Source organism: Chelonia mydas, chromosome 8 (genome assembly GCF_015237465.2).
Source record: "Chelonia mydas isolate rCheMyd1 chromosome 8, rCheMyd1.pri.v2, whole genome shotgun sequence".
In the NCBI taxonomy this organism is placed as follows: Eukaryota; Metazoa; Chordata; order Testudines; family Cheloniidae; genus Chelonia; species Chelonia mydas.
The window spans coordinates 64,994,036-65,018,217 of NC_057854.1; the positions used below are offsets into that span (position 1 = coordinate 64,994,036).

The 24,182-nt window shown below is 37.5% G+C and overlaps 1 protein-coding gene across 10 annotated transcripts in view; it reads left to right on the forward strand.

Annotated features, from left to right (window-relative positions):
* The window catches only part of CAMSAP2 (calmodulin regulated spectrin associated protein family member 2), a 163,087-nt gene extending 139,635 nt beyond the window's left edge, over positions 1 to 23,452 (forward strand). For 4 of the 10 annotated variants that reach the window (XM_037906019.2, XM_037906021.2, XM_037906025.2 and 1 more), the window contains 9 exons: positions 4,492 to 4,574; positions 5,137 to 5,206; positions 6,121 to 8,338; positions 11,041 to 11,177; positions 11,951 to 12,171; positions 13,246 to 13,345; positions 16,330 to 16,445; positions 18,802 to 18,920; positions 20,469 to 23,452. In XM_037906019.2, coding sequence (XP_037761947.1) covers positions 4,492 to 4,574; positions 5,137 to 5,206; positions 6,121 to 8,338; positions 11,041 to 11,177; positions 11,951 to 12,171; positions 13,246 to 13,345; positions 16,330 to 16,445; positions 18,802 to 18,920; positions 20,469 to 20,774 — 3,370 coding nt within the window. In that variant the 3' untranslated portion in view covers positions 20,775 to 23,452. Of the gene's footprint in view, positions 1 to 4,491; positions 4,575 to 5,136; positions 5,207 to 6,120; positions 8,339 to 11,040; positions 11,178 to 11,950; positions 12,172 to 13,245; positions 13,346 to 16,329; positions 16,446 to 17,308; positions 17,424 to 18,801; positions 18,921 to 20,468 lie in introns of all 10 variants that reach the window. The other 6 variants (XM_037906024.2, XM_043520778.1, XM_037906020.2 and 3 more) reach the window with 4 other exon arrangements.
* Positions 23,453 to 24,182: the final 730 nt, after the last annotated feature.

A 24,182-nucleotide genomic window follows, 5' to 3' on the forward strand; every position in this document is an offset into this window, starting at 1 on the left:
ATGGTTTTTCAAATAGCACACCAAGAGAAGTTTGGATTCAGTAAGAGGCACATCTTTAAAGTAATGCAAATAGATGAATCAGGTAGTATAGATAATGCTGAGCCAGTGTCCAACATTAGCTGAATAGAGTGTGATTTGCCAGAGGGTATGGCGGAATCGTTTACCGTGCACTTTATTTGTTCTGGAATATGTGCAGTAGTGATTTTGTCCACACTCAGCACAGTAACGTCTGGTATTGTAACTGCATGCACTTGTTGATTGAACTGGCTGCTGCAACATACTTTAGCAAAATGCCCAATCTTTTTGCAATAATTGCACTGAGCTACTTTTGCCAGACTTCCTGTATAGCTTGCAAGGTGTTGTGGGGATCCACAGCAAAAGCATGCTTTTATTGTATTTTTAATTTTCTGATTCGGTAGTTTTTCATTAGTTTTCCTCTTGTAATCAATCATTTGTCTGCAGTGATAGTGAACTTTTCTGCAAAGGAGTCACAGCCTGGACTGTGCCTCCTGTATCCATGCTCGTTATTTTGGCTTCAGCTGTAGCTGACTCAATCTGAGTAGCAATGGTTATTGCTTTTTCTAGTGTAAGTTGTGGTTCTAGAAGTAAGTGTTCTCTGACATGAAGCATGGTTGTTTTCTCAATGAGTTGGTCTCTAATCATCTCATCTGCCATATTCCCAAAGTCACAAGTTACAATCAGACTCCTCAGGGAAGCAGTATACTGCATTATAGTCTCCCCTGTTTTCTGCTCACGCTGGCGAAATCTGTAGCGATTAGCTACTACATTCATTTTTGGCACAAAAATGTTCTTTAACGCAGTGAGTGCAGTCTCATATTTATCATCTGCAAGGGGAAAAGTGTAAAATATACACTGCCCTTCTGCTCCAAACAGTGGATTAGCAGAGCATGCTTTCTTACTTCAGAAATCTCTATAGCAGGGATTGCAAGCAGATAAGTCTCAAATATATGGATCCAGGCAGTAAAAACAATCGGAGGCTCACCTGGGCTTTGCAGAAAGGGTACAGGTGGGTTCAGAGGCAGAAGATCCACCCTCATCACCAAAATGTTGTAGCAACCAGGCAAGGTACTAACAAACTTCAACAGGACTTTATTTTTAAAGTGGAAACCTCTTTACCAAGCTGCTGGTGGACCCTCGGTAGCTCTCACTCGGCCTCATCAACTCCTCCCCCCTCCTTCCTGTTTCCTGTCCTTTCAGACTCCTTACAGCCAGTGCTCCTAGTTCTAATAATTACAAGCAGCATCTAAACACCACACCTGTCAAGTAGGGAATGATATTTCTTACTACCATTAAGTAGAGCCTGATTCTCCTTTCACACTGATGTAAATCAGGAGCTATTCCCCTAAAGACAATGGGGCTACACCGGTGTATATCCATTATAAGTGAGATAAGAATTGGAGCCCTGGTCAGGGATGTCCTTTATAAGTTCCATAAAAGACAGCAAATGGCTTCACTTACACTTAAAGTATTGAGCTTTTATGGAGGCAACTGTATTTACCTTATATTTTAAAGAAAATGTTAGCTTAAAACTGAATCAGTAGTACAAGAGAAGGAAGTATATAGCTTGCAGTTATAAAAAAACAGAGTTGAAGCACTTCATAAGGGATTTATCTCCGCTCTGACAGAGTCCTTCAATGACATAAGCACCTTTGTTACACCAAACAGAATTCCCCACATTGGATAAAAAGAGACTCTGTCTGTGTAGATGATTTTGGCTTCCAGAGTGAAGAGGATAGATTGGAAGCTCTAAGACAGACATTTGAATTCCATTTGTAGAAGGCCCCTAGAGATCTCAGATCTTAAAGGGCTCTTCTTTTATTACAATCATTAGGACTTCAGAGTTAAGTATTGTCTGTAAGCTGCCCCAGATAGATGCTTTGACACATATGCTGAACTTGTAGTAGGATCTGTTTCTTGAGACCTGTTCAGAACTGTAGTACAAACCATCATCAATATTGTATATGGGGTAGCATATTGTATTGGTTCATCATTGCAATAATAATTTTATTGTCTCTATAAGGATTAAGTATAGTTTTTGTGTTGGAATATTATGAGCCCACTAACTGATTATCTAATTGTAGGGTCTCTTGTTTTTATCATCAAATGCAGTTCTTTGTACAGTATGGTAATAGTGCACAGCACTTCATAGCAAATAAATAGATGGCATCTGCCCAAGGAGTTGGGTTTATAATGCTAGAAAATTAATAGCTCATGCCACTGTCAGGCTTTTCCTGAGTGGATGATGTGATTGGGATTTAAGCAGGTGGATTTTCTTTCTGATGGACAGAATATTTTATAGATCTTTTCCCAATGACATTTTCTTTTAAAATAATATATAGACATTGGAGTATGGAATAGGCATTTTTTAATTGAAATCTAAAATAAGGGTATAAACCTCTATGCCAGTTATCCACTGCTTAGAGAAATCTGCAGAAATAATCAAACAGGAATTTTTATTCAATTTTCGTATGTACCCATGGAAAATGCTTTATTCATTCAGCCATATTTTCCATTAGCTCACAGTAATGTCCTTCTCATGAAGGTTCTTTAGATGCCGGTATACACTACACATTAAGCAAAAATCACATGAGAGCAGCAGATTGTGCCTGCGGTACAGGATTGTCTTTGTCTTATTGCTAGTCATGTGTTTTTTTTAATTAAATAATGAAAAAGTAGTTGTAACCTTTGTTGTATCGCATTACATTAAAAAGCAAGCTGCAAAAATCTACAGAGGTATTTGTAAAGAGTCTATCACTATAGTGCCTAGTAAATAAGACATTATCAGGGCCGGCTCCAGGCACCGGCTTTGCAAGCAGGTGCTTGGGGCGGCAATCCGTGTCCCGCAGTGGCAGTTCGGCGACAGCTCCACCACTCTTCCCGCTGCCGTGGCTTTTGGGCTGCAGCTCCGTTGCTGTTCTGGGCCGGGCGGCAATTTGGCGGCCGCTATTGCGGCGGCGACAATTCAGCAGTGACTGCTTGGGGCGGCAAAATTGGTAGAGCCGCCCCTGGACATTATATAAATAAATTAGATTACATGTCAGCTCTATTGAACTGACACAACACAATGAAAAATGTTTTTTGAAGTATGCTTTTTTGTTCAGATTAAACATAAAAAATAATAGTATGTAACTCCTACAGTTTGATTGGGAATGTGTATTCACCAGAGGTGCCCTCCCCGGCATCACGCTCCACCGCCAACTGGTCCTGTGAGGGGATGGGCTCCAGAGTTAAAAACAGTTCTTGGCTGTCCGCTTGCCAGCTTAACATTCTTCTGTTTCTTCTCCTCCTGCTCAACAATGTCCTCCTCATTGTTGCTCCACAGACATGCCACCCGGGGCTCCCAGGAAGTATCCACAGAGTGTTTTGGGGTAGTGGCGGGTCACCACTGAGAATTATATGCAGCTCCTCATAAAAGCAGCATGTGTGTGGGGCCTCCCTTGTCTTCTGGTACGCTTGCCAAAGCTCCTTTATTTTCATGCGGCACTGCTGCATGTCCCTAGTATAGCCCTTCTCCCCTATGCCCTGCACAATCTTGGCATAGATATCAGCATTTCTTCTGCTGGATCGGAGCTCTGCCTGCACAGACTTTTCTCCCCACACAGCAATAAGATCCACCACCTCCTGTGTACTCCATACTGGAGCACGTTTGCTGCCTTGAGTCTCCATGATCAGCTGTGCTGGCAAGCTCTCCATGCTGATCAAATGGGAAATGAACATTCAGAAGTTGCTGGGGCTTTAACAGGGGAGTGGCTCTTTCCTGTGTACCTGGCTGATGTGCAGTGATGTTGAAAGTGCTCTCCAGAGCGGTCACAGCGAAGCACTGTGGGACACCTGGAGGCCAATTCATTCAAATTCCACAATGCAGTGTCTACACTATCCCCATGTCAACCTGTGGATGTGGAATCAAGTGCTACACCTCTTGCAGAGGTGGAATCCAGAAGTCGACTTTACAGGCCTCTTAGGTCGGCAGAAGGGTCTCAGTAGTGTAGACACATACATTATTAGATCAACTTAACATGGCTTATGTTTGCCTAAGTTTGTAGTGTAGACCAGGCCACTGTCTGCTGTGGACAGCAGGAAACCTCTGCCTTTGTTTCTTTACATTATGTGCTGTGGTGTGTGTTGCCAAGATCAAACCTAAAGTGACCTTCATGAGAAGAACATTAGCATGGAATAACTGAAAAGACAGATGTTTTACCAATAAACAAACATTTTCAGTAGACATTTTTTGAAAACTACAGAGAAGCTTTCTATTTTAATTTCTGTGCAGGTTTCTTTTTGCTTTAGTGGTGGTAATTAAGATGCTTGTACTTTTTTATTTAATAAATTCATAATATTTCAAGAGCAAAATTACATTTGGCTGTATTCCCTCACACAGAAATAAACTACTTCTTGTACTGTACTAATATACAAAGTTTGGTTGCATTCTTCTAATGTGGCCTCTATCTATTACTTTGTTTTGCTTTACAGTGTGGAGGGTCCAACTTTTACACCATCCCATCAACTTCTGCCTGTTAGGCATACTCACCATCAGCCTTACTCAGCTGCTCCAGGTAACAGCATAGTACTGGGTTTTTTGGATAAAATATTATCTATCTTGTTTTGTTGATACTCTTGCACGATATCGTGATGCAGAACTCCCATTGACTTCCGTGGGAGATCCACACGTGGATAGCTTATAAGGTTGGGCCTATAACTTCTTGTGATAAGCACACACTCAAGACAGTGGTTTTTGTAAGGAATTACTGGCTGTACACATTTTATGAAGTTTGGTTTCCACTCTAAGTGGAATATGGCTTTCAACAGTTATTTATAAAATAATTAATATTGTATTCAGTAATAAATTTACCTTTATCTCTTTACTGAGTGATGGGTACTGTGTGCACATGATATAATTCATGTATATGATTGCCATACTTTTGTTTACATTAAAATAAAGATCATTTTACATAAAAACCAAAAAACCTCCAAAAATTTGATAATTTACAATTGAAATATTTGAAACAATGAAAGCAACCGATTTGCTGAACTAACTTGTTTATTTTTAAATGATTTTCCAAGTATTTCCATACATTGTAACTTAGTTACATTGTATTCTATTTTAATTCCAATTAGGAGTCATTAGAAGGTCCTCATCTATGTCTTATGTGGATGGATATGTAGGGACTTGGCCCAAAGAGAAAAGGTAAGTCATCATTACATAGAAGCTGGTTTAAGAAGTAACTGTGGATCAGCCACTAAACAATATTGAACTATATTTAACATAATTTGGACTTTCAAAAAGCCTTTAACAGGAGGCTTTTAAGTAAACCCAAGTCGTCACAGAGTAAGAGGTAAAGAAATATTATTGAGTAGAAACTAGCTAATAGAAAAGAAAACATAGGAATAATTGGTCAGTTTTTCAACCTGGTGACAGGTTAACATTAGGTGCTCCAATATTTCATATAATGACTGGTGGTGTTAAATATATTTGTCTGCACGCAATATACTTGAAGTGCCAATAGAAGTCATCAAGATCAGGAGTAGGATTAAAAAAAAAAAAAGATACTTTTCTATGGATAATGAGAATAGGCTGATGAGAGAGGATTTTAGAACAAAATAGAGGGGACATAAACTCTTATGTTGTAGGTATAAGCCATCACTGTTTGGCTTCTTTTACTTTCCTTTGACGTATCTGGTACTGGCTACTGTCAGAAAGGAAGGATGCTGGATTAGATGGACCACTAATGTGATTCAGTATGACCAGTTCCTATATTCCTAAAATTGCTTAAGTGTATTACAGATTGTCAGGAATATTTTTTTTTCTCTCTGAAGTTACCCAAAATGAATAAGCATATTTTTCATATGAAAATACAAGCATACGTGTGGTTATAATTTAATACAAGTAATTAGAACAAACAATAAAAGCATGAGACTGAATAAGATGTTATATTCTATTTAATTTTGTATTTTCGTAATGCTAGCAAATGAAGCTAATCATATCTCATTAGTACACATAGCGTACTACAATTTTAGATTGTTTTTGCACAGTAATGTAAGTTTGTTTATTGTATTAAATATGAATTGTTTAACAGCTTTGTTTATTTTAATCCCATTTAGATCTTCGATGCATGGAGTTTCATTTGACATTTCTTTTGATAATGAAAACAGTATTCAGATATCTCCTCCAAACAGAGGAATTACTAGATCTGTTAGTAATGAAGGCCTTATGCTAAATATCAACCGCATGCCCAAACACATTAGGAAAAACCTGTCCTTCAAGCCAGTAAATGGAGAAGAGGAAACTCAAGATATTGAAGAAGAAAAGGACATAGTATCTCATACCGACCCAAAGGCCACTGCATCTCTTAACACAAATGAAAGGAATGCCAATGAAAACAGCCAATACAAGCTTCCAAATGGAGCTCTGCAAAACCGGGTAGTTATGGATGATTTTGGCAATCAGATTGAGACTCCAAGCATTGAAGAGGCTTTGCAGATAATTCATGATACTGAAAAATCTCCCAGTGTTATCCAGCCAGACCAAATTACAAATGGGTTCTTTCTTCATAATCAGGAAATTAGCATCTTGAATTCAAATATTAAACTAAATCAACCTAATCCTGATGTCATTACAGACACAAAAATTGCCCTAAGTCCTGTGACTGACAATACTGAAGTGGACACTGGAATACATGTTCCTTCAGAAGATATTCCAGAAACTATGGATGAGGATTCTTCTTTGAGAGATTATACTGTAAGCATGGACTCTGACATGGAAGACCCACCTAAATGTCTTCAGGATTATGATATACGAGCTAGCAACCACAGAGAGCTATTAAGTCCCTGTCCAAGCTCAATAAGTACCAAATCGCAAGCTGGCAGCAGTGCTTCTTCAAGCTCGGGAGTCAAAATGACCAGCTTTGCAGAGCAGAAATTCAGGAAACTGAATCACACAGATAGCAGAAGTAGTGGAAGCAGTTCTCAGAAAACTACCCCAGAAGGCTCTGAGTTGAATATTCCTCACGTTGTTGCTTGGACTCATATACCTGAGGAAACACCTCTCCCTCAAGGAAGAGACACTACACAGTTGCTTGCTTCAGAAATGGTCCATCTTAGGATGAAGCTGGAGGAAAAGAGGCGAGCCATTGAAGCACAGAAGAAGAAAGTGGAAGCTGCTTTTACTAAGCAGAGACAGAAAATGGGAAGGACAGCATTTCTTAATGTAGTGAAAAAGAAAGGTGATGGAATATCACCTCTTCGAGAAGAAGCAGCTGGAGCTGAAGATGAAAAAGTATTCACTGATAGTAATAGATTGAAAGAAAAAGACACACAAAAACCAGTTGAACAAATTAATAAGACTGCAGAGGTAATAAAGGAAAGTGCTGAAAATTCTCAGGCCAAGTGGTTAAAGTCCCCTAATACACCTATGGATGCTGAAAAACAATGGAACTTAGTAAGCCCCGCAGAAGAAACCTTAAATGAAGGGGATATTTTAGAATATACAAAATCTATTGAAAAGCTAAATGCTTCTCTACATTTCCTACAGCAGGAAATGCAACGCCTATCCCTTCAGCAGGAGATGTTGATGCAAATGAGGGAGCAGCAGGCCTGGGTTATTTCACCTCCTCAGCCTTCACCTCAGAAACAAATCCGAGAGCTTAAATCTTCAATGAGGCAAACAGGACTGTCATCTCCCATTGCACCATTTGCTTTGGAACCTCCTCGCCCTACTCATCAATCACCACAGTCTTCTAATAGGAAGAATGCCTCTTTCCCTGTTAAAATGCAAAGGACTCCCAGGCCAAATGAACTGAAAATAATACCTTTTAATCGCACCTTAACTGCTCCACGGTCTGTGGATAGTCTTCCTCGTTTGAGAAGATTTTCTCCAAGTCAGGTTCCCATTCAGACTAGATCGTTTGTATGTTTTGGAGATGATGGAGAACGTATATCTGAACCTCAATTAAAAAGAAATCTTTTGAAAGAAGTCAAACCTACAGAGGATGTAGCAAAACAACAACAACAACAAAAAGGTACTTTGGAAGAATGTGAACAAAAAGTGAAGGAAAAGGAGATCAAGCCTTTTGAATCTAAGGTTTCTGAAGTATTATCTCAGCCCATCACAGAAACTGTCTGCCTCACCCCAAATGAAGATCAGCTAAGCCAACCTGTTTTGCCAACACTGATTCCTAAAACAGCTAACCTAATTGAAGTTTCCCTCTCAGATTTGAAACCACCAGAAAAGGCTGAAGTGTCTGTTGAGAAATATGAAGGTGAGAGTGATAGAGAACAATTCGAGGATGACCAAAAAGTGTGTTGTGGATTCTTTTTTAAGGTAGGTGAACTAGAACAATGCATGAGTCTATTGGAAACATTTTACTTTTTCAAAGGGAGGCTTTTATTTCATAGATGACTTTTCAATAACCACTTTCCACTGAGGCCAACTGCATATAGTGATTAAAAGTGTGTCTCAAATAAATTTGTTAGTGTCTAAGGTGCCACAAGTTCTCCTTTTCTTTTTGCGAATACAGACTAACATGGCTGCTACTCTGAAACCTCTCCGCCATTGTGACTCTTAATTGATTTGGGATCATAGGGACTGTCAATATCTGCCAGCAGTTTTCACCACCTCTTTCAATTCATAAAGTTTAAAAGATGTTTGGGGATTTGGGGAGGGGGGAGTAAAGAAGAAGCATATTGAATATAGGTACATTTTTTTTCTTTTAACACAAGCTTTAGTGCCCACACAAACCAATTTCTTTCATGTTCTTTACTTCCTGACAAAGTTATATAAGATTTCGGAAATTTCATCTCCTTAGAGTACTCTGCGTATTTTAAAAGTGTCACATTTTATACGTGTAGTTAAAAAATGAATATATTGTATACTAAAATGCCTATGTAGGCAGAATCTTTTAATCAAAATATGCATTTTAAAAAGGCAGTTTGGATGCTGAAAGCCACTACTGTTTTGAATGTAGTCTTCAAAATTTTTCTTGGAGTGCACAAAATCTTGCACTGCACTGTTTGAATACCATATATTTAAAGTGATACCGAATTGAGACTGCCTTCTCATGGCCCAGGAACACAGTTTTAGCATATTTTATTCCCTTTTTCATTCATCACTGAAACTGCTGCATCCACAATATGCATACCCTACCTCCCTCTGGAAATCAATCCATGGTGCTAACAAAATATACTGAATTGGCCAACAGAGGTTGCTTTATATATTGCATAGTCACATGCTCCTCCTGGAAAACTGTAATCCTCTCCACATGCACAGCCTACAGTTAACTGAAAGTGAAACTCCTGTGTTTATTCCTGAACCCCTTGAGTTTCATATGATAGTGCCTTGTTACTGCTATAGTACAACTATACAAGCTAACTTAGAGTAATAATGGCAAATCTTTGTATCTTCTGTTTTAATCTGCTCTGAATCCGCCATTTGGAAAGAAAATAGAATTATTTGCAGCCATCTGACGAGCAGCAATTTGTGCACATGCATCAAGATCTTTCCCATTACAAATCCTGTTCTGTTTTTGTTTGTTTTTTTTAAGAGTCTGTGAGTGTGTAGAGTGCAATGTAAGACACCAGTCCTGCACTATGGTCCACTAATATGGACACTTCCACTCAGAGTCTCATTGAAGCTAATGGGACTCTGCAAGTGTGCAAGGGTTTATGCTGTTGGATCTGAATAGGATTATGGTCTACAACTGTAACATCTTAACTGTATGCATTGTCTAACTTCAGTATCGTCTTTGATGTTTTAACTGAGAAACAGAAACTCTATTACGGCAAATTGTTAAATTAAAACAAAAATTAAAGAAAACTAACTTCTGTAATTGCACGGGATAATGTGAGATGGACTTTAATTTAACAAATATAAACCCCCTGTAGAATGTCAGAAAAAGTAATAGTGAGTTATTTCCTATTTCCTTTTTGTGGTATTCTTTTGCAAATGTTTAGATTTTTGTTATTATAGAAATAAATCAGTTGGGCCTCAATCCTGCAAACAGGCACTAAGGACCTGATTCACAACCCATTGAATTAATGAAAATACTCCCATTGACTTCAAAGGGCTTTGGATCCAGACTCCTGAGTTCAGTATGACTACTCAGTGCATAAACTTAAGATAAGCACGTTTTCAGGATTGGTGCCTTATTTTATGCCTTAGTCTTCCTCACCTGCATTCTAAGCCTGTTGACCATCTTTGCTTACATTCAAAACCTCAGAGTAGCTTTCAGTGAATTTTGAGTAGACAGCCACTTTCACATTGATGAACTGAAAATCTGGCACATCTGAAATATGATGAAAGAAGTTCCTAAGGCACCAATACATCATAAAAATAACCAAGACTGTCACTTCAGTTGTGCAGCACTTGACAATGCATTGTAGGAACATTAATAAAATTTCTTAACTAGCTTTCTTGTAAGGATATGTGATATAAATGGTGGTAACAAGTTTTTTGAATTAATGTTGGGATAAACTTTGTAATGCCCCCTCTCCCCCCATCAACCCCTGGTTGCTCTTTTCCCTTTTGTTTTGGAATGGAATGAGATCTTTGAAGCTTTTTTGTCTTCAAGGGAGAGAGATGTGCTGCTGATCTAGCTGGGGGGTGCCCTCATAAACAGGTCCCAGTAGCTTAAGTTGGAGGCAGCTGTTCGTGTCTCCATGTGGTACTCCTCAAGTGGACGTTTCCTCCTGCTATGGTTTGATAGTTAGATCTGTATAGGTTTTACCACTTTAGTCGTTACTGCCATTGTTGATATAAGTGAAGTATAAATTCTTCTTTGACATACCTAAATAATCTCCAAGTGTGTACTGGTAAGGTTTTGGGGGTTGGTTTTGGAGGTTTGGTTTGGTTTGTTTTCAATAGAGTAGGGGAAAGATATTGGAAGGTTTTCAATAAGGATATTTAATAGATTATACCAACACAATCTAAAAAATGTAGACTTTTAGTGACCTGAAGTACACCATATGCAGAATCAAATTATCTTAAAATCTCCTGATCTGTTTCTTCCTAAATATTGTTGCTGCTAGGATGATCAAAAGGCAGAAAATGATATGGCAGTGAAACGGGCAGCATTACTGGAGAAACGGTTGAGAAGGGAAAGAGAGACTCTACTTCGAAAGCAGCAGCTGGAAGCAGAGCTAGAACATAAGAAGGAAGAGACAAGGTAAAGCTAATTGCATATGCTAATTGCAACATAAGCAAAAATAATATACATGAGCCTTTGCTATGGCTAAAATTATAAAAATTGTAATCATAATGCAATTAGGTCATCCTTCTTTGTTTTCCGCAACAAATCCTTTTCCCACTGTGAGCCCAATACTTTATTTAAACCTTTTACCTAAATTGATTTCAGGGAGTTCTGGTACTGGCAAACTGAGTTAAAGACTAAGAGTATATTCTGTCATATCAATTCACAATTCCACTTGAATGAAAGAATAATTTTTCATATGTATTTGAGGGTAGGGTTTGAACTATACTATAAAAGTAGATAACCTTTTTCATCCCGTTATTTACATTTACAATGGGGGTGAGGAGTTTAGCTTCTCTTTTGATGTAAACTGGCAAATTTATATCAGCTGAAGATCTGGACCCATATCTTCTGATTTCCCTGATACAATTAAAAACACATCCAAAATCTAGGGTGAAAAGAAAGACAAGCTCTCAATAGATAAATGGAAAACTTTTTAAAAAAACATTAAATCCAAAAATTCCACAATCTGAAGTATGGTTCTAATTTTTCCAGTAACAACATTCAAGTGTGTTAAGTTTTCAGCTGTTTGAAAACTGAGAATAGATCAGTTTATCTTACTTGTATATGAGAACTGGAAAATTCTGGAATAGCCATTTTTTCCCCTGTTACTAGTATTATGGTGGTTACAACTGCTAGTCTTTCTGAGGGAAAGTTTTCTACTAAAACTTTATTTCATGATTTCTTAGGCGCAAGACGGAGGAAGAACGTCAAAAGAAAGAAGATGAGAGAGCACGTAGAGAATTTATTAAGCAAGAATATATGAGACGGAAACAGCTGAAGCTCATGGAAGAAATGGATACTGTAATAAAGCCACGCCCACACTCATCCAAACAAAAAAAGCCGCGTCCAAAATCTATTCATAGAGATCATATTGAATCACCCAAAACTCCAGTTAAAGGTCCACCAGGTAACAAATATCAATGTAGAAAGAGTCTGTTCATGCTAAAACACCAGCTTGAATTGTGGTACTAACCAAAATGTTCATAGATTAGCCTCATGCTAAACTTATGTTCAGTTTTTGAAGCTGCATGTCACTGAATTGGAAAAAGTAGAATTTACAAATGGAAGTTAATGATGACAAATGTTGCTGATATATTATGCATGCATGCATATAAGAAGAAACGCAAAGGTTTGCTCGATGAACACCAGCAAAAGCACTAATGTCTGGCATGATTTTGTGTATGCTCATGTATTCTTTCCACTCACTAACCTCTTCCTTGCACCTGTAGAGCTAAAAATGAGTAGAACATTTGGGAGATGTGCGATTAATAAATAAAATGGTGACTATAAGGTAAGAGTCTTTAAGCTGCTGCTTCATCATAGACAAAAACTAAAGTACATCTGAAAAGTTACCTTTATGTTCTGGTGTTCTTTTATTATGAATACTTCACCCACTCGCCTGACTTGGTGCAAGTGTACTTGTGATCCCTGTGAGAATAGTCCTATGGAAAAGTGTAGCATGTCATTAATTATTTAAGAATGTAGAATAATGATTTCAAAGAAACTATTAACAATTTACAGTTAGAGGAAAGTGCAGTGTCCTTATTTGTGTTTTTAGCAGTAAGGTTTCCACATCCTTCGCTGTCGTGCCATGTGTGCTTTGTCATGGCTGGTTGTTACCCTCCACCTTATTTCAGTGCAATTTAAAATGCTCTATAACAATCCATTCAAAATTCTAGTGGGAAATTAATTCCACTGTAGCTAGACCTGGTTTGCTGATTTTGCAACTTTAATCTAGTGCCCAGATTTCAGCTCTACATTTCACATTAATGCTTAGCCTCAGAAAACTCCAGATTCAAGTAAGTTCCATTGTTATTGTGTCTGTAAATACATGGATTAACCTTGCAACATATGCATGCAGGCATACTGTATATAGAAATAAGAATACATATCAATTTCCTTCTGCTGGTGTTGTGTCTAATGAACAGACTCTTTGCTATTTGCCTGCTTTTTCATAAATTTTAACTTTGTTTTTATCCAGGTTCACAACTTTATCGTGTTTTTTCAGTATCTAGTCTTTCATTGGCATCACTGAACACGGGAGACAATGACAGCGTGCAATCAGGCAAGAGAACGCCAAGGTAAAGCTGCAATAACACCTATATTTAATATAAATTGGTGTTTATCTTCAGAAAACTGGCATACGTACTAAAATGCTTAAAGAACCCAAGTTGTATATTTTGTATTCTGACAACTGATACTCTTTCCTGATCTGAAACACGGATCCTTCACACTGTCGGCTGATGAAGAACTGAATTATGTGCGTTAATTTTCACAAATGCTGCTGATTGTGCAGCTGTGAATGAGTGCAAAAGAGCACATCCACTGGATTTTTATCAGTGCTATCTCTTTAATTCACTCCTTGAGCTTTGGGCTCAACCTGTAGATTCTCTGTTCACATGCTGTCAGTTTATATGCCATAGTACTTTTTTTGCTGATTTGATAGAATTGTTGTGTTTTTTGTTTTTCTTAGTGGCTGCACAAAAGTAGTCAGGAGCTAACCAGAACTTAACTGGTTTTCACCAGCCTAGGCTGAATACCAGAATTTATTGTGAGTTAAAAGCCAGTGTGGCTTTTTCACTTGAAAATGATATTATGAAAGATTGAATTAAATAAATAGAAGTTCATACAATTACATTCAAGAAGAGAGGAGCGAAGGAAAAGGAAAGATAGTTATTCTGAGGCTCAGATCAGACTTAACCCAACTCTATCCTGTATTTACTGCCACCATGCTTTACTTCTCAACTGTGACCAGCCCTGTAGCTTTAATGAGCTACTGCCTCACTGTTCTTCGTGCTGTGACAAAGTTCCTCCTCTGCCTTGGTGGGTCCTGCGCTTATTGGCGGATTTGCTTGCCTCAGAGATTCACGGCAGCCCTCAGTGTGGCCACTTTTGCTAGTGGCTCAAACCTGCCGTTCACTCAGCTAACCTCATCACTGGCCAGCAGGGGGAAAAGGAAGGAGAACAATCCCCGCAGTCTCTGCCAGTCCACCTAGTGGGTCGGGGGACAGGCCAGCGACCGCCCCTGTTACCTTATCCAGGGAAAAAGGACCTGCTTAATCTGGAGCAAATATATCTGCCTTCTATCACTCTCCTGTAGCCATCTGGCCTGACCCTGTCACAATGGTTTGAGCACTGACTCATTGCTTGTCACAGTAGTGCATAAATTCTTTTAATTAAATGTATTGTGTATTTGGCATCTCTTTAAACTATCGGTTTTATTTGAGAGGAGGTGTACTGTAACTATATTTAGCTATTCTACAGAAAAAAATAAAGCCTTGTCTACAATGGTTTTATTTACACCAGGTTAGCCACATGGATATATCTGTACTTGTGCAAAACCTTAGTGCAGATGTGCTGCACTGAAGTAACAATGACTGGAACGCATGCATCTTATTGTGGCTTCAGATGTGATTCAGAGCTTGAGTTTTCAGAATGTTGTAGAATCCAGTAAAAATTGATGAGGCATGGAATTTTCAGGATCATTGATTTTATTTTATTTTTGGTAGGAAAGGGGTGAATTGCCATAATTTTCTCCTTTTTCCTCATGTCAGAGAGTTAAAGGGGTTTTCTTTCGAGGATTTTATTGTTTGAATTTCATAAAGATATTTTGAAATCTCCCTCATGCACAGGCTGAGTAGAGTGAATGTACAGTGATATTACAAGTGAAATGAAGCTTAATTAGCTGCTAAGATTTTACCAGATGTTAATTGAATGTGCTCAGAAAGTGTTTTTTAAATCACTTTTTTTCTTAATTTCTTCAAACAAGCAAGGCTTGTTCAGGACCATATCCATGCCAAGTTTCAAACGTGACCAATTTTTGTAGTAGTCCCATTCAAAGAAATTTAGAATTTAACTGTAAAAATATAGCTGAAGGGATTTTGCTCACACTTTCCACACATAAAAATATTCACATTTGGAGCAGAGTGTCATTTCATAAAAATTCAGGGGGGACTGAGGGAGAGGATAAGGTGGTGTCAGTATATAGAACATTATATGTGATTACATTATATCCTGCAGAGTCTGGGGAGGGCAAAAAGTGGAAGACCTATAGACCTAGGAAAAGTCAGGGGAAGCAAATAAAGGTCAAGGGGGAGAACTCCCTTCCTTGCCCCATAGCAAATGACTCCCATGATTTTAAGGACAAAGCATTATTATTTCAGCCCCAATGGTTAATGTTTGTGAAAACAAAGGTTATAGCGGAAACTGTTTTGCAGCCTTAACTATAGCAGTCCTTACTGGCAGCTGCTATAATAATCCCATCATCAGTAGAAATGAGAAAACAAACCTTGTACTTCTAGTTAATCATCCTGTCAAGAGCAGGCTTTCTCCCTATGGAAAATTCTCAAATGTTTTGTTCAGTGTAGTTTTAAATGATTCAAGCAAAATTCAGTAAGACTGTTCTACAGCCTAATAGATTTTGTTTGAACTGTTTCCTTGATATAGTCTACAATTTCATACTATTATTACTCTTTGTAATAGCTTTTGGAACACCTTAAATAATACATGCGACAGAAGGTAAATGTACAGAGTTGCTCCTCTAATTCTTGTGGTAGCATTACAGCTTTGGGCTTTTAGTCTACATTTCATATCCTGCTATCTTCTATCATAGTAATATATTCTAAGCACAGTTGCCAACTTTCACCTGGTAAATAAGCACCCCAGCTTTCACAGTAAGCCATAAATCAAGCTAATTCTATTTCAAAACAAGGCCAAAACAAGCCGATCCCTAAGAACCCCAATACTCTCTGTGACTAGATCCCCCCAGCATTTAGTCTGGGACTGTGGTGGGCCTGCTGTGCACTCTGACTCTCTCCCCATGCTTGCCCCCCCTTGCCGGGAGCCAATCAAAAAAGAAGAAGCAACAAGCTGCAACAAGCTACAAGCCAAACAAGCTACAAGCCAAAAACAAGCCCAATTTCTGCATTTTTTTCGTGGGTATGGTACATCTGATTCTAAGTTTTCTTTTCATGTTAAAAGGCCATTCTGCTGAAAATAAGGGGACTTTTTCATAGATATGTTCTACTCAGTTCTGAAAGGAAAACATATTTTTGTACATTTTTAGGTCTGAGTCTGTGGAAGGATTCTTATCTCCAAGTCGTTGTGGTAGTCGCAATGGGGAAAAAGATTGGGAGAATGCATCTACAACTTCTTCAGTGGCCTCTGCTACAGAATACACAGGTCAGTGTTGGTAATGTTCTCAGGGAAATGTTTGGGTATAAGAAGGGTCTGTGTATGCGGAGTTTTGGTTCTCCTTTATTTGCAATTCCTACAACGTGACTGAGGACTCTTCCTTAAAGACTTGAAATTAATCTTCTATAATAAAGAAGCAAATGTCTAGACTGTCTAAAAATGGCGTAATTTAATATATAAAATAAAAAATATTGGTAAAATAGGAAATGTGGTATATTAAATAAACATACTAAACTACAAATTTAGGCCAAATCCCACAAACACTCACATAAGTAATTTTATGCAGGTGTTATTAAAATTGTTTCTATAGCAAGGGAAGGAAAGAGTGTAGAAAATACAGGATCAGTCTGTAACCAAAAGCTTCAAAGAGAAAAATATAAGTGCCATAGAAGAAAAAAATCTATTCATTAATATAAGTTTAAATATAAAAGAATTGAAGAATTGTTTGAAAGCCAACAATACACCATAGTTTACATCTTGTTTCAAAACAGACCACTCTTTAAAAACTAAAGACTTATTAAAAACTCTCAACTGCCTTACTTCTAATATTTCAGTGGCTTATGAGTCTAACAATAGTGACATCATCTTCATCCTCTTTTTCCGTGTGTGTAGCGTGTGATATTACAAAATGTCTTGCATCATTATAATAATAAAATCTGTGTTTTTGTCCATGTAATATCGCTCAGTCTGGCAAAGAATAGCTCTGAAGTATCAACAGGTATTGTAGATAAACAAGCTTTTAAGGAGGTTAATTTTGATCTATGAGGCTGTGCAGCTCTAGCTATGCTGGGAAATTTGTATGTTCTGAAAATAAACTATTTTCCTCTTCAACACTACTGCAATAACTACAGAAGAGGCCAAATTTACAATCTGGATACTGCACAGTACTTATCTACCAATCTTTGAGAGCACTTTCAACCAACTTAATCGCTTCCTCGCATCTCCTCAGGATTAAGTCTAATACAGGTACTAACACTGGACTTAGGTTGTCTCCTTTAGTTCTCTCAATAAGACCCATTGCCTAAAGGGGGGGAGGGGTTTGTTTGGTGGGTTTTTGTTTGTTTGTTTGTTTTTTAACTTTTCAGACTTTGTTTTTAAAGCAATATGATTTTTTTTAAGGAACTCAGGGTCTTTCGCCACATAATTTTGAATACTCTGTGGTTTATAAATCAGATTTCTTACATCTTTTCCCATTGATTCTGTTCTTCCATCCAAACAGTCAATTAGTTAGTCTGAGACAGTGAAAGTTAATCTTGACTTTAAATCATTGGTGGCCTTTAAGATTATGTTCCCTTTTATTAGTCTTCATAACTATGCCTCCTTTCGAAGTGTCTTGACTCAAACAGGAAGATAAATTGCTGAATCTATTTTCCATTGACCAGTCCCTCAAAATTGTGAGGGTGAAGAACCAAACATCTTCTAGAGGGCCTCTGATTCTTAAGCTTCACGTGGTGCTTTGATGCCATTAGGTTATATCCCCACCTCAAAGAACAGTTTATTCAAAAATATACTTGATACATTTTTCATCTGGGGGAAGAGGTTTTTGGTTAAACTTTTTGCAGTAAAATTTTCTTCTAGTGAATGGCTTTTCCACAGGACTGGGTCACCAATTAGAGTCAGCAAGAGGGGGGATACCATCAACCTCTCTACAGCTCACAGCCCTACACTGCACACTTGTCAGAAACCAAAGCAGAGACAGTTTCTAATCATTCCTGATGGAACAAGCCCTTCAGGCAGCCTTGAATGACTTGTCAGAATCAGCACCAAGCCCTTCTGCCTTCATTGTGGGCAAGTCGCAGTTGGGATTCCACAAGACCTCCAATCCCAGAAGGCAGGAGACCAGTAATTTTAAACACTGCAGCAACTCACTGTTATCTGTTTCACCCTTTAAAACTAGGGGCAGAGGAAGAAATGAAAATCATCCTCCTCTTAGTTGGTCAAAGGATTTTTTTTTTTTAAATACAAAGTATTTGAGTAGATTATCATGTGAACAGTTTTTATGAGGTATATTCAAGGTAGTTCCCTAAACTGCCCTCTGATGCTCTAATGCTGAAGGACATATCATTGAGTGATCTAGTAATATTTAAAAAAAAATCTTTTTTCAGTTTTGACAGTTGTACCACATTATATTCATATATAATCCTGTGATACAGTAACAGAAGAATAGCAGTCAATCAATGTATGTGTGTAACAGGTCTGATCTCTACTTAATTCCTTTGTGGGTGCTAGGATTGTATTGTTACATACACAAATGAAACATGGAAAAAGTGTTTCATGGTGTTCGAGACTGCTTTCTGTATAGCTTATTGAATCACTTAGCTGATTTGTCGATTCTGTTTCATAGGTCCAAAGCTCTACAAAGAACCCAGTGCAAAATCCAATAAGCATATTATTCAGAATGCTCTGGCTCATTGTTGCTTGGCTGGAAAAGTAAACGAAGGTCAGAAGAAAAAAATATTGGAGGTAAAGATATTTTCCCTCTGATGATTAAAAAAAAAAAAGATTAAATCCAGCCTCCTTTGAACATTAGGGAGACGTGCCAGGGTGGAGGGAACAGTGGAAAGGAATCTTCCTCCCAAGGCTGTGTAAATGCTTTGTGGATGGCTAGAGTAGTCTCAGTGATCCCGAGCCTGTCCCCTCTATGAGTAAAGGACCAAAAGAGCAAGGGGTATTATGAAAACAATTGTATAGGATCATGTAATTAAAGAGTATCATAATACATATGCTGAAGGTGACTGAATTAATTATATGCACAGGCAATCTTAATTCTGGCATGTGCTAACTTTTAAATGCTTGATTTAGCAACCTACCATTCTTTTCTTTTAAACAGGTTTTGAAAACATTATTTTCCAAGTTTTTTTTTAAAAAGCAAACTGAAAAAAAGCAATTCCATTTTGTGGAACCTATATGGATCATCAGCAGAGTTGGGATCTTTAGATCCATAGCACAGATCTCTACTGTTTAACCTAATGGAGTAATTGGTAGTAATAGTAAACTGTTATCCTCAATGTACAATAGCCACCAGAGTGGTATGACACACATGCTTTGCCAGTGGGTTTACAGCTGTTTGCTGAGAGCAGAGCAATGTCAAGATTTAAGAGTGCTGGGTTCAATTCCAGATTCTGGAGGTGTGTGTGCTCTAGTAGGTAAGGCCTTCTGCCCCATCCTCTCCCTCTGCTCTTCACCCCTTTTTATTCATGTCAGAATGCTTCCTTCTCCTCCATACTATCTGGGTGAAAGCAGAAGGGGCTCCAAGAGCACAGGAAAAACAGTCTCTCTGCTGGCAGTGTTGGTGCCTGGCACCATAACAGCTCCCAGGAGTACAAAGGAGCAATTGCAGAGAAGATCATGCTCCGCTCCTGCAGCCCTAGAATGGAGCAGGCTCAGTCACTTGTCGGGGATTGTGCATGCTCAGTCTAGTCAGCATGTAGGAGCTGATTCAGATGGATCATGATCTGTGCAACTGGAATCTTTAGACCATCATGCTTACAGTCTCTAAGAAGCCTCTACTGAACATGTGCTAACGCAATTTTTCAGAAACTTATAGATTGGCCAAATTTGGGTGGATTTTTAGGGAATGGCAACAAGCACATCTTCAGTACTAAGGCAACCTCCCTAGCAAATTGCAAACCCGTGCTCCCAAGTATGGAGGTGCTAGAGCTTCTTAATTAAACAGTTGTAATAATTTTTAACCTGGGCAAAAAAAAAAAAAATTCCCCTTACCTCCTTCTTAGGAACAACCGCACTGGTTTTGCTTATTTATTTTTATAAAAAAATGAAAATTCTTCCTGAGGCAGACATCCAGCATGCAAAAATTTAGCTCTAATAGTTGAAGTTGGGGAAAATTGTAATTAACTGAAAACAGGGTCTTATGGAAAGTGTATACAACTTGAACTATAGTTCAGCCTATAATGTGTTTAAAATAAAACCCCCTACAACTTAGAGTTGAGGGTTTCCTATATGTAATATAAATTTCACATTGTAAATACTTTTTTTCTTTTTCTTTTAAAGGAAATGGAGAAATCTGATGCTAATAACTTCTTAATCCTATTCCGGGATTCTGGCTGCCAGTTCAGATCTTTGTATACATACTGCCCTGACACTGAAGAAATCAATAAGCTGACTGGGATAGGCCCCAAATCAATCACAAAGAAAATGATAGAGGGGCTATATAAATACAACTCTGACAGGAAGCAATTTAGTCACATACCTGCTAAAACTATGTCTGCCAGTGTTGATGCAATTACCATTCACAGCCATTTGTGGCAAACCAAGAGACCAGTAACTCCTAAAAAACTCTTACCTACCAAGGCATAGTGGGGAAAATATTTGTTTCAGACAATGTGATAAACTTGCACTTCATCTTTACTGCCTATAGAAAATAGGTTTCTAGTTGCCAACAAGACTTACAGAACTTGAAATTGGACAAGCTCTTTTATCATAAACAACTGGAATGTAAACACAGTGTTTAGGAGTACGGAAGATAGTCACTTAGGTGATACAACTACAAGTGATATTGGAAATATCTGATTCATGTGTGGAGATTTGTATGTGCTAATACAGACTATAGGGTACATTTGCTCTGTATTTTGATTAGATACATAAGCACTGAATGTTGTTCATCTGCAGTGACTGCAATTACATTTTTTACATTTCTTGCCTTATGCTTTTGTGTTTGTGCTTGTCTTGAAATTTAAATTTCTTGCTGTTTTTTCCTTCACTTTTCTTATTATTTTCAGTGTCATTGAATTTTACTTAATGAATCCCATCATGAAATACAAACAAAAAAAGTTGTCTATTATGAGGTACAGAACACTCTATGGTTATTCTAAGACATACTGGTCTTGTTCTGAAAGACCCTCATTGTATGTTCTAATCATGACTGAAAGACCCATCCCACTGAGTATTTCCAGTTCCATTTCAACTCCATAATACTGGTTTATTTTTTCTTAAATATTAAAGGAATTCTTTGAGCTGCGTAAAGGGAGGTTTCCTTCAGATTAAATTATTATTTAGCAACTAAAATATTCAGGAGAGTCACAGTATTCACTAACTAAATCTTTTTTTTTCACCTCAGTTCTACGCAATTCAGCCTTAAACAAATTTTGCTGTGGATAGACATCTGATATGGGTTTCAGTCTGTCCAGCTTTTTAAAAAGTACATCAGTTTTTTTACATACCCTGACAAATGACATTTTGAGAATCTCTTATCCATTTAAAATAAGTATGGCAAAGAACCTGGTTGACATTTCAATCTTTATAACAAATATAAACATTTTTGAAAATAGCCATTGGAACATATTTCAGTATTATTTACAAAGGGCTGCATTTTGATTTCATAACAGTGTTTCTATCACTATTGTGCTTAGTGTTTTTCTTTTGTATAATTATTTTCAGTGTGGCACTGTTCTGAAAAAACTACAAACTTGAAACCTCCCCCAAATCTGTGGTTTTTTTGGCAACGTGTACAAGAGGATTAGTTGGTGGGAGGGGGGGCAAACTCATTCTCAGGAAAAGATTTGAAAGATTTATGATCCTGTTCTGTTTGTGTTGTGACAACTGTGTAAACATAAGGACAGTATTATGCTATAACTATGTAGTTCATTCTGTTTCATGGGGAGTAGAGACTAAAATTATGTACATTTCTCTCATTGAACTGCTTCGAGAGAAATAATGCCTCACTACTATGATGTACTCATTTACTTATATAAAAGATTCACAGGAATGAGATGTCCTTAAACAGTTTAGAACAGTACTTTTTTAATTATTATAAGGCCTTAGGCATAAATGCATTGGGTTGTTTATCAACATTTTCTCAAATGCTGTCAATATTTTACTATAATTTATGTTCTTATATTTATGTATATTTGTTAAAACTGTAAAAAAAAAAAAGAAAAAACACTTTAAAATATATGTTTAAAATGTATGTGGCTCAAAACTACTTGTGGCTAGCTGATTCCTACTGTTTGCATGTATATGATCAGGATATGTAACTCTTATATTTCAAGTGTATACATATTGTGTATATATTATATAAAAAATATAGAGGGGAAAGAGGGTTTGCACATTCTGCCTGTTAGATAGCTCCTACAACTACTGTTATATGAACTTGTGTATAGTAAAAATGAGTTCAAGAAAAGTCAGTGCTGGAGTAGGGAGCGGGTGGATGGAATTAACAGACGTGGATATGGTGAATAAGTTTATAAAGGTTAATCATGGGAGGCCTTTTTCTTTCTAAAACTGACCTAGGATTTGACTGAACACTTGCAATACTCACTAGTACATGCACATCCATCTAAACAAAGTGAGTTAAAATACATGCCATAGGGATTCTTTGAATCATTTAAAATATGACTGAATGTATTATGTTCATATTTGTCTACAGGTTAAAAAAATGTGTAGTGTCTAAAGGTAGAATATGAATAATGCAGTTGAAAAGTCCATTGCTCACAGTCTAAAATTTTTCTTAATACAGGAAAAGTGAAGACAGATGCTTTTTCTTTTTTAAGCCTGCAAATTTTCTAATTACAGTGTATCTTTGGTTGGGGTCATGTTTAAAAAAATAAAAAAGGAAAAAAGCTTTTCATAAAGGCCAACATTTATCACTGATCTTTTCAGAACACACTGGTGCTTTCATCAGGGGTATTATTATTATTGTTGCTATGACTGAATTTACCAAACACTCATCTTAATTTCTAGAGCAAAACTTCAAATTCTAACAGTCATAATTGCTACTGAAACCATTTTTAAAATTTTAGTATGACTGTTTGTTTTTATTGTTTGGCTGTTTAAAGCCAAATACAGCTATTTAATTATGATTTAATGGGCACTGTTGAGAAATGTACAGTGTATTGTGTGCTTACTTGTCCACTTCTGTGGATCATTGCTTCCATATTTTTTCAAATAGTGTGCTGTAAAATATTGTCATATTGCTACTTATGTGGTACAGTGTAGTTTTTCCTTTCAGTTAAATAAAAGCATGGCACCAAAAACCATACATTTCTCGCGCTCTCTCGTATTATGTTTAAATATAAACTGAAAGTGTGATTAATCAGTTTATTTATCTGTTCAAAGCATGCTCATCATGGTAGCTGAACACCTTACAAATTTTAGAAAAAAATACATAGAGATTTCTTTCAGAGTAACAGCCGTGTTAGTCTGTATTCGCAAAAAGAAAAGGAGTACTTGTGGCACCTTAGAGACGAACCAATTTATTTGAGCATAAGCTTTCGTGAGCTACAGCTCACTTCATCGGATGCATATTGAGGAAAGTGTAGAAGATCTTATTATATACACACAAAGCATGAAAAAATACCTCCTCCCACCCCACTCTCCTGCTGGTAATAGCTTATCTAAAGTGATCACTCTCCTTACAATGTGTATGATAATCAAGTTGGGCCATCTCCAGCACAAATCCAGGTTTTCTCACCCCCCCCCCCCGCCCCAAACTCACTCTCCTGCTGGTAATAGCTTATCTAAAGTGATCACTCTCCTTACAATGTGTATGATAATCAAGGTGGGCCATTTCCAACACAAATCCAGGTTTTCTCACACACCCCCCCCCCCCCACACACAAACTCACTCTCCTGCTGGTAATAGCTTATCCAAAGTGACCACTCTCCTTACATTGTGTATGATAATCTAGGTGGAAATGGCCCACCTTGATTATCATACACAGTGTAAGGAGAGTGGTCACTTTGGATAAGCTATTACCAGCAGGAGAGT